General features: G+C 42.6%; 1 protein-coding gene across 1 annotated transcript; it reads left to right on the top strand.

Annotated features, from left to right (window-relative positions):
- Positions 1–1,265: 1,265 nt before the first annotated feature.
- On the top strand, positions 1,266–5,905 carry LOC124859894 (saxitoxin and tetrodotoxin-binding protein 1-like). The gene is made up of 6 exons (XM_047352774.1): positions 1,266–1,390; positions 1,501–1,670; positions 2,080–2,147; positions 3,678–3,782; positions 3,863–3,967; positions 5,808–5,905. Exons 1-6 carry the CDS (start codon positions 1,271–1,273, stop codon positions 5,822–5,824), a joined length of 585 nt encoding a protein of 194 aa, XP_047208730.1. The 5' UTR covers positions 1,266–1,270; the 3' UTR covers positions 5,825–5,905.
- Positions 5,906–10,620: the final 4,715 nt, after the last annotated feature.

Consider the following 10,620-nt stretch of genomic DNA (forward strand, 5'->3'; position numbering starts at 1 on the left):
TTGCAAAGACAGTTTTTATAATCTGATCATTTTGTTTTTTAAAAGAGTGAATGCTTACTTTAGATTCCAGATTGTTGCATTACTGGTACAGCTTTCACAATTTTATAACATCTTTCTAATCAAAATTCAGTTAAAAGAAAAAGGTGAAGAGGAAGCAGCAAAGTCCATATGCATGTGATAACTTTCAACTTGTTGGTTTTTTTAATGAGCAAACCTTTACTTTTAAATTCTGCAACTAATGATGAAACAATTTCTCAAATGACTTGATAAAAAAAATCCTGAAACAGATCCCAAATGTAATAAAATAAAACCTGAATAAAGTTACACCCAGAATTATCCCTAACTCTGTCAGATTTAGATTTAAAGCGATTTTCATTCAAGTACGTAGTAAACGAGGCAGGTATCTTTCAAAACCTACCAATGTAAAAAAAAATCTGTTTTTGTTCATATTTTATTTAGACTGGCATGTAGAACATATTTATAGTCTTCTCAATATTCAAAAAGTGATGTTAAAGCACTGAAACCCATTTTATAAGTGCTGACCAGCTTTGTGCATGTTTCTGCTGGTATTTTGACATTTTTCTCTGGTGAACGACCTGGAAGTCCTCGATTTCATCACCATAATCTCCAATACAGTGTCTGTTCAATCAGGTTTCGTCTTTCATTCTACACTGCCAGAATCTGTATCCCCCATCTACTCCATCCATCTATTATTTTAATTTACATATGATTAGTTACTGCTCTTGAACTTGAAGTCTTTCTGCCCCAATCCTGCAGTCAGCCTACAGCATTCCCCTATTATGGGGGAAACATACTCTATCAGACTAACCCTGCCACAATTTGTATCTCTGTACAAATTATGGACTAGCAGTCTTTGCTTAATACCTTTGTTGATTTACCTTTGGCAGTCTCAATCGGCTTCAGTTGAAGTTCATTTTAAAAGGCATCACAAGGATTACTTGAATAACTAAGAGATAAAATGACAAGAAAAGGAATGTTTAAAACCCATTCAGAGTAGCCTTTGTAGCTGTAAAGCCAGGCGGTTCAAACACTGAACACTGAGGATGATGACTCTGATAAGTTACCTCTCTTCATTTTGCAAAAATGTTCCTCCATAAAGATTGTGCAACAGACATTTCCAGGATTGCTCAGTTCTGGAGTGGACTTCACTTTAAACAACACAGCAAATAATGGGAAGTTTGGGACCTGCCTATAAATGCCAGAAGTTCCAGCTGCTCTGGAGCAAAGTATTGACCTGCTGCTTTCCACCATGACTGGGTCACATTTGGCCATTATCCTTGTTTCTCTGATGTCCTTCAGCGCCACGGCACCATTGGGAGATGAATGCAGCCAGCTGACCCGAGAACTGACCGCTGAACAGCTTGACGAGGTACAGATTGGTATTACTGAGCCATGCTGCATGCTTCGTCTTCCTGCATTTGGTGTAAAATACCCCAGTAGCTAAACTTTTATTTATTATTGACTATTTGCTTTGAGTAGATCTTGGGCTGCTGGATCTTAATTGAGGGGACAGTTAAAAATGACTTCTTTGGTCCTGTGTTGGATTTCATCGAAAGCATGTGGATGGTGCTGAATAGAACAGCAGACAGCCACACCCTGTGGTTAGATCAGGCAAGCCGTCTGGCAGCCAGGCAGCAGCCTATACCAATGTAAGTTCACATTAGTTTCTGTCATCATTTATCATGTTTAGTAAGAATGTTAGACAGACCGATTACTTCAGCTGCAGCAAAGGTCTACTGGAAAAATTTGTTTTTGGTGGAAAACTGTGTAAGAACAAGCAGGAGGAAATAAAACACTCCCAATTGTTGTGTAGCTGGTTGGGAAGTTTGACCATTTCATTGTGTTCATTGCAATATACAAGGGAAACTTGCACTTAAAATGGTGAAACCAATATTCTTACTGATACATTTATGTATTCAGTATTTGGACTCTGTTGCAGCATCATTTGATAAGTAATTTCTCACATTAAAGGTAAACAAAACTATGTCAACCTGTTTTTCCTGTTTTATGTTTTAAATCTGTTCAGTAATTATGTTTAAACCTTGTGAAAGATTTTAGGAAAGAACAATGCCTCCGAATCGCTATGAATGTTACCCTCGTCAGCGGAAAAGGGTTGGAGTTGTACAGTAAGCTTTTATATAGCAGAATACTTTTTGACGTACAGTGACTTACAAAAGTATTCATATTCTCTCATTATTTTCGGCATTTTGTGATTTTACAACTAGAAACTTTCATGTATTTTGTTGGGATTTTACTGGCAGGTCAAGACGAGCAACATTGCTCAAGAACATTCAAAGTGGACGGAGAGCATCTATGAACATCAGTTTTTAAGTTTTGCTCCAGAATTATATCTGGACCCTGTGTCATTCTTGAACATACTTTTTTCTAAACCATCCATTTTACCTCCAGCTCTATGTTTGTTGTCCTGCTGGAAGGATCCCGACTCTCAAGTCAACCTCTAACAGGTTTCCTTCTGGGGTGGTCTACATCCATCCTACCACCAACTCTGATCAGCTTCCCTGTCCCTGATGATGAAAAACACCCCCACAGCATGACGCTGCCACTACTATGTGCGACTATGTGGATTGTATGTTCAGGGAGATGAGAAGTATTAGTTTCCCCCTACACTTAGCATTTTGCATACACTGTCAGTCAAAAAGTCCAATCTTATCTGCCCAGAGAACATCCTTCCATGTGTTTGCTGTGTCTCCAACATGGCTTGTGGCAAATTAGAATTTGGACTTCTTATGGCTTTCTTTCAACAATTACTTTCTTTGACTTACTTTCTAATTTGAGACGTCCTTAACCAAGAAGTGTCCTGTCAGCAGGTTTTTCCACCTGAGCTGTGCATCTCTGCAGGTTCTCCAGATTTACTATGTTTCTTGGTTGCTTCTCAGATGAATGCTCTACTTGCCTGGCCCATCAATTTAGCTGGACGTAGATGTATTGTATGTTTACAGTTGGTCCTTCCTCTTTCCATGCTCAGATGGTGGATTGAACAGAGCTCTGTGAGAGGTTCAAAGCTTGAGATATTGTTTTAGAACCTAAACCAGCTCCCCAACCTATCTTCGGTGTTCGTTGGTCTTCGTGATGGTATTTGCTTACTAATGTTCTCCAACAAATCACGTGACTCCTGAAGAAAATTGGTTCCACTTAATTCAACAGTCAGTAAAGGGGTTTGAAAAGAAATACATGCTGCATTTTCTCTGTTTTTATTAGTAAAGATTTAGAAAACCCCAGGTGATTTTCCTTCCACTTGACAGTCATGACTTCAATTCAAATTCAATTCAAAAATACTTTATTAATTCCAAAGGGAAATTAAATGTTATTGTAGCTCTCACCCATAGACTGCTGGAGATAGGCACCAGCTCCCCCGTGACCCACTATGGAATAAGCGGTAGAAAATGACTGACTGACTGACTGTAGCTCATATTATGCAGGTTTGCTTTGTGTTGGTTTTTCACACAAAATCCAAGTAAAATACAGTGAAATTTGTAGTTTTAACGGTAAAATGCCGAAAAGTTCAAGGTGTATAAATACTTTGATGGCACTGTACGTAGCTATAATTAGACTTGCTACATGTAAATGCTGTGTAACATGTAAGTATGTGTACAATGTGGAGAATGTTGTACAGCTCTGTGGTTTTTCCTCTGCAGTCCCGACTGCCGCATCCTATCACAGGTTCCTGCACACCTGCTCTGACTGTTTGCTCATGCACACCTACAACAAAGACAACAATTTCCAGATGTTGTACTTGTTTGGTATGTTCCCTGCATTTTAATCCACCATACTAGTGTTGATTACTTAATTTACTGTCTTCATCTGCCTCTGATCTCTGCAGGCAGGAATACAACTGTGGCAGCCTGTGATTTAAACACCTTCAGGAAACAGGCTGAATGCCTCCAGTTTCCTCTGCAATCAAAGTTTCAGTACGACAACAGAACAGGTGAGAGACTGACATGTCAAACTGAGATGTGAAATAATGACGCCATCAGGTATATTCTGGTAGCAAAAAGCTTATGCTTTTTTTTGTCAAACCTTAATGTTTGCAATTATCAAACAAATATCTATATTGACAAAGATACCATGAGTGAACACAAAATGCAGTTTTAAAAATGATGACTTTGCTTATTAAAAGGCAAAAAGCTATCCAAACCAAGTTGTAATGGTTGAAAAAGTAATTCCATTCTTTGTTAAATAATGCACCAACTGTGATAAATCACATTTACATGCTTCACAGTTTCACCAGCCACACCTAGAGATGATTAATACCAGAACTGTAACATCAAGAAATCACTTAAATAGAATCTGTTTGACAACACAAAGAAGGCTAAATGATCTCAAAATGTAGCACATTATTTCTGGAGCTAAAGACACACAACAACAGTTGAAAAGCAGAAAACTTTACATCTATCTGTCTGGAAAATGGTTAGAGATGTCTAAGGCTTTGGGACTCCAGTGAACCAGAATTAGAGCTATTATGCAGTAATAAACCTTCCCATGGGTGGCCACCCCACCAGGATTACTAAGAGTGTACATCAATGGATGATCCTCACTTGCCTCATGTAAGGACAGCGTTCATAATTCAACAATGAGAGAGTCCCTGTGCAAAAATGAGCTCCAAGGGAGAGTTCCAAGGTCAAAACCACTACTAAAAAAATTAAAATAAATCTTAATAACCCACTAGACTTTTCCAAAAAGTCAAAATAACAGCATTTAAGAAAAAGAACAAAATAATTACAGTCAAACATGGTGGTGGTAGTGCAATGGTCTGGGGCTGCCTTGTAGTCTCAACAATCAACTAATAGGGTTTATCAAGGTCACTAATAGGGCTGTTAAGGTCACGCGAGTCACTTGTCCTAGCAAACGATGCCATGCGGGTTGTTTTGGTCTCAAGGTGTGAATTGCTGTAAAACCATCAAGGGAAACCCATCAAGGCTGCAGAGTAAATGGTCTGCTCTTGTATAGCGCTTTATCTACTCCGAAGACTCTAAAGTGTTTTAGATTACAATCAGTCATCCACCCATTCATACACACATTCACACACTAACAGTGGTAAGCTACATTATAGCCACAGCTGCCCTGGGGCAGTCTGGCAGAAGTGGATCTGCCATGCAATCGGCACCGTCGAGCCCTCTGACAACCATCAGCAGGCAAGGCGGGTGAAGTGTCTCGCCAAAGGACACAATGACTGAGAACGGGGGTTCGAGCTGGCAACCCACAGGTTACAAGATGAACCCCTACCACCTGAGCCACCGTTGCAGAGGTAGCTGCAGAGTTGGTGTTAGAATGGTGAATTCTAAGCCCACCACCTCTGATTAGTGTTGGTTTAACATAGATGGCCTTCTTTCCTCCTCTCTCAACCACTTGTCTTCCCTGTCCAAAATAGGCACATTGCTGTCTTCAAAGGAGTGTCCCCTGTCTTTGAGCTGTAGATGAACCGCTATGTCTGGACCCAATGAGGTGGCTTCTGTTGGGCCACCAGTTTACAGGTTTAGGGCATGTGGGCTACAATAATTTTATGACATTAATAAATGCAAGCAGAAATTAAAAACTACATTTTGTACTTATTCAGGTTATCTTGTTATACAACAATTTGTTACATCTGAAAAATAAATTGTGAAAAAAACTAGGGAAATGCTTTTAAACACCACCTCCCGAATGTATTTTGTACACCTAATACAATTTTAAATGATAAGTTTTGGTCAGAAAGTAACTCAGTTCTTTCATTATAGCTGAGCATAAAACGTTTCATCTTGACTAGCTGTACTCTTTTCTCTTTACAGAACTTTGTCCTGAGTAGAGGATGAAGCCACAAATCCTATACTGTTAACCTGCTGATTATTTTCTATATACCTTTATTTTACTCATGTACTATCTATTCACTTGCCTTTTGATTAGCCATGATAATTAGTAAATTAAAAAATCTTATATTTTTAATCAACCAATTAAAAAAATCTTTCAACCTGATGTGAATTTGTTTTCTTTCCTCTTTAACAATCAATTATCCATTTAAAAATAGCAGAAGTTTAATTTATGTTACAGCACTTCTCAAACATGAAAATACATCGGAAAAATCAGTATGTACTACTGATTTAATTAAATTGTAAATGCATTAATGATCAATCGAATATACATTTACACATAGTCAGTACATATATACACACACACATACATATATACAGTACAGACCAAACGTTCGGACACACCTTCTAATTTAAAGAGTTGTATTTATTTTCATGACAATGAATATTGTAGCTTCACACTGAAGGCAACAAAACTATGAATTAACAAATGTGGAATTATATACTGAACAAAAAAGTGTGAAACAACTGAAAATATGTCTTATATTCTAGGTTCTTCAAAGTAGCCATCTTTTGCTTTGATTACTGCTCTGCACACTCTTGGCATTCTGTTGATGAGCTTCAAGAGGTAGTCACCTGAAATGGTTTTCCAACAGTCTTAAAGGAGTTCCCAGAGATTCTTAGCACTTGTTGGCCCTTTTGCCTTCACTCTGCGGTCCAGCTAAATTGGACCAGCCTGGTAGCCAGTCTTCATTGATTGCACATTGCACCAGTAAGAGCAGAGTGTGAAGGTTCAATTAGCAGGGTAAAAGCACAGTTTTGCTCAAAATATTGAAATGCACACAACATTATGGGTGACATACCAGAGTTCAAAAGAGGACAAATTGTTGGTGCACGTCTTGCTGGCGCATCTGTGACCAAGACAGCAAGTCTTTGTGATGTAACGAGAGCCACGGTATCCAGGGTAATGTCAGCATACCACCAAGAAGGACAAACCACATCCAACAGGATTAACTGTGGACACAAGAGGAAGCTGTCTGAAAGGGATGTTCGGGTGCTAACCCGGATTGTATCCAAAAAACATAAAACCACGGCTGCCCAAATCACGGCAGAATTAAATGTGCACCTCAACTCTCCTGTTTCCACCAGAACTGTCCGTCGGGAGCTCCACAGGGTCAATATACACGGCTGGGCTGCTATAGCCAAACCTTTGGTCACTCATGCCAATGCCAAACGTCGGTTTCAATGGTGCAAGGAGCACAAATCTTGGGCTGTGGACAATGTGAAACATGTATTGTTCTCTAATGAGACCACCTTTACTGTTTTCCCCACATCTGGGAGAGTTACGGTGTGGAGAAGCACCAAAGAAGCGTACCACCCAGACTGTTGCATGCCCAGAGTGAAGCATGGGGGTGGATCAGTGATGGTTTGGGCTGCCATATCATGGCATTCCCTTGGCCCAATACTTGTGCTAGATGGGCGCGTCACTGCCAAGGACTACTGAACCATTCTTGAGGACCATGTGCATCCAATGGTTCAAACATTGTACCCTGAAGGCGGTGCACCAATACACACAGCAAGACTGGTGAAAGATTGGTTTAATGAACATGAAAGTGAAGCTGAACATCTCCCATGGCCTGCACAGTCACCAGATCTAAATATTATTGAGTCACTTTGGGGTGTTTTGGAGGAGCAAGTCAGGAAACGTTTTCCTCCACCAGTATCACGTAGTGACCTGGCCACTATCCTGCAAGAAGAATGGCTTAAAATCCCTCTGACCACTGTGCAGGACTTGTATATGTCATTCCCAAGACGAATTGACGCTGTATTGGCCGCAAAAGGAGGTCCTACACCATACTAATAAATTATTGTGGTCTAAAACCAGGTGTTTCAGTTTCATCGTCCTTAACTGATCTTCCTCTACAGAACCTGAACAACCTGAATACTGATAATCATCTCTTCAACTAACAACATATTATGTCCCGAATGGACATGTTCTTGCATGTTTTGTACCTTTATACATTTTCTTGAATGACAAAAAGTCTAAATATGAGCTGTGGAAAACCTTCAAACCTTGATTTGCATTGAATAGTGTTGGCCTAATGGTGAGAGCAGGGCTCTGGTGTCCTGATAAGGCTCCAAGTTCCCTGGTTCAAAATCCCACAAACGTCAACTCTGGGCCCCTGAGCAAGACCCTTAACCCCAGAACACATCCTCGGCTGTTGCACAGCAGCCCACCGCTCCCTAAGGAAGTTCTTCTTCTTCTTGTCTTATTTTTTGGCGGTTGGAAAATAACTTTATGGTGTGCATTACCGCCACCGACTGGTATGGAGTGTGGTTGTTCGTGGTTTTAAATCTTATTTACTATTACAACAATCAAATTATATTTATTAATTTAGTTTTTTTGAAAAATCTAGCTATGATTTGAATATGTCTGCTACCTAAACTCCTTTGCAATCTATCTATCAAATTAAAATTTTCTTTAATACCTACAAATTCTGTCCTCAAAATTGTTCTTTCTTGTTCATATTTCTGACACTTCAATATTACATGTTCTATTGTTTCCTCCTCTCCACAATGATCAAATTTTCCTGTATTATGTTTCTTTATCTTAAACAATGTAGAATTAAGTCCTGTACGTCCAAATCTTAATCTTGTAATTAACCTTTCCTCTTTTCTGTTCCTTCTTCCAGTTCTTACTTCTCCTACTATCTTGTTGATTCTGTAAAACCATCTTCCTTTCCTTTCCTCATCCCACCTTTTTGCCACTCTTTCCTGATTCTCTGTTTAATTATATTTCTCGCCTCTGACCTACTAATATTAATTATGAAGCTAATGTGGTTTTGTGTTGCCTTCTTTGCCATCCTGCCTGCCATCTCAATCCCTCCAACTCCTACATGTGCTGGTACCCATAAAAACACTAATATTAATCTCATTCTTTGTATTCTAAATAGAGTATGTTTCACTCGTACTCGTACTCGTCGTCTTCCGCTTTATCCGGGACCGCGTCGCGGGGGCAGCAGACTCAGCAGAGACGCCCAGACGTCCTTCTCCCCAGACACCTCTTCCAGCTCCTCTGGGAGGAGCCCAGGGCGTTCCCAGGCCAGCCGAGAGACATAGTCCCTCCAGCGTGTCCTGGGCCATCCCCTGGGCCTCCTCCCGTTGGGACGTGCCTGGAACACCTCCCGAGGAAGGCGTCCAGCAGGCATCCGGTATAGATGCCCAAGCCACCTCAATTGGCTCCTCTCGATGTGGAGGAGCAGCGGCTCTACGAGCCCCTCCCGGATGGCCGAGCTCCTCACCCTATCTCTAAGGGAGTGCTCGGCCACCCGACGGAGGAAGCTCATTTCAGCCGCTTGGATCCGGGATCTCGTTCTTTCGGTCATGACCCAAAGTTCATGGCCATAGGTGAGGGTAGGAACATAGACCGACCGGTAAATTGAGAGCTTCGCTTTTCGGCGCAGCTCTCTCTTCACCACAACGGACCGGCACAGCGCCCCCATTACTGTGGCAGCCGCACCGATCCGTCTGTCGATCTCCCGCTCCATTCTTCCCACACTCGTGAACAAGACCCCAAGATACTTAAACTCCTCCACTTGAGGCAGGAACTCCCCTCCAACCTGAAGAGGACAAGCCACCCTTTTCCGGTCAAGAACCATGGCCTCAGACTTGGAGGAGCTGATCTTCATCCCAGCCGCTTCACACTCGGCTGCGAACTGCCCCAGTGCATGCTGTAGGTCTTGGCTAGATGGGGCCAGTAGGACCACGTCATCTGCAAAAAGAAGAGATGAAAACCTCTGGTGCCCAAACCAGACCCCCTCCGGCCCTTGGCTGCGCCTAGAAATCCTGTCCATAAAAGTTATGAACAGGACTGGTGACAAAGGGCAGCCCTGCTGGAGTCCAACATGCACCGGGAACAGGTCCGACTTAGTGCCGGCAATGCGAACCAAACTCCTGCTCCGCTTCTACAGAGACCCGATGGCACCTAGTAAAGAGCCACCGATTACATACTCCTGGAGCACCCCCCACAGGGCATCACGAGGGACACAGTCGAATGCTTTCTCCAGGTCCACAAAACACATGTGGACCAGTTGGGCAAACTCCCATGAACTCTCGAGTACCCTGTAGAGGGTATAGAGCTGGTCCAGTGTCCAACGGCCGGGACGAAAACCACACTGCTCCTCCTGAAGCCAGGGTTCGACTATCGGCCGGACTCTCCTCTCCAATACCCTGGCGTAGGCCTTACCAGGGAGGCTGAGGAGTGTGATCCCTCTGTAGTTGGAACACACCCTCCGGTCACCCTTCTTATGTAGGGGGACCACCACCCCAGTCTGCCAATCCAAATGCACTGTCCCCGTCCGCCACGCAATGTTGAAGAGGCGTGTCAACCATGACAGCCCCACAACATCCAAAGATCCGAGGCACTCAGGGCAGACCCCGTCCAACCCCGAAGCCTTGCCATTGCGGAGCTTTTTAACCACCTCGGCGACTTCAGCCTGGGTGATGAAAGAGTCCAACCCCGAGTCCCCAGCCTCTGTTTCCACTAGGGAATGCGTGATGGCAGGATTGAGGAGAGACATAGTCCCTCCAGGAGATCCTTTAAGTACTCCTTCCACCGGCCGATAATGTCCCCAGTCGAGATCAGCAGCTCCCCACCCCCACTGTAAACAGTGTTGGTGAAGCACTGCTTCCCCCGCCTGAGGCGCCGGACGGTTTGCCAGAATGGCTTTGGGGCCAACCGGTAGTCCTTCTCCATGGCCTCACCGAACCCCTCCCAGGTCCGAGTTTTTGCCTC

This window comes from Girardinichthys multiradiatus, chromosome 23 (assembly GCF_021462225.1).
Source record: "Girardinichthys multiradiatus isolate DD_20200921_A chromosome 23, DD_fGirMul_XY1, whole genome shotgun sequence".
NCBI lineage: Eukaryota > Metazoa > Chordata > Actinopteri > Cyprinodontiformes > Goodeidae > Girardinichthys > Girardinichthys multiradiatus.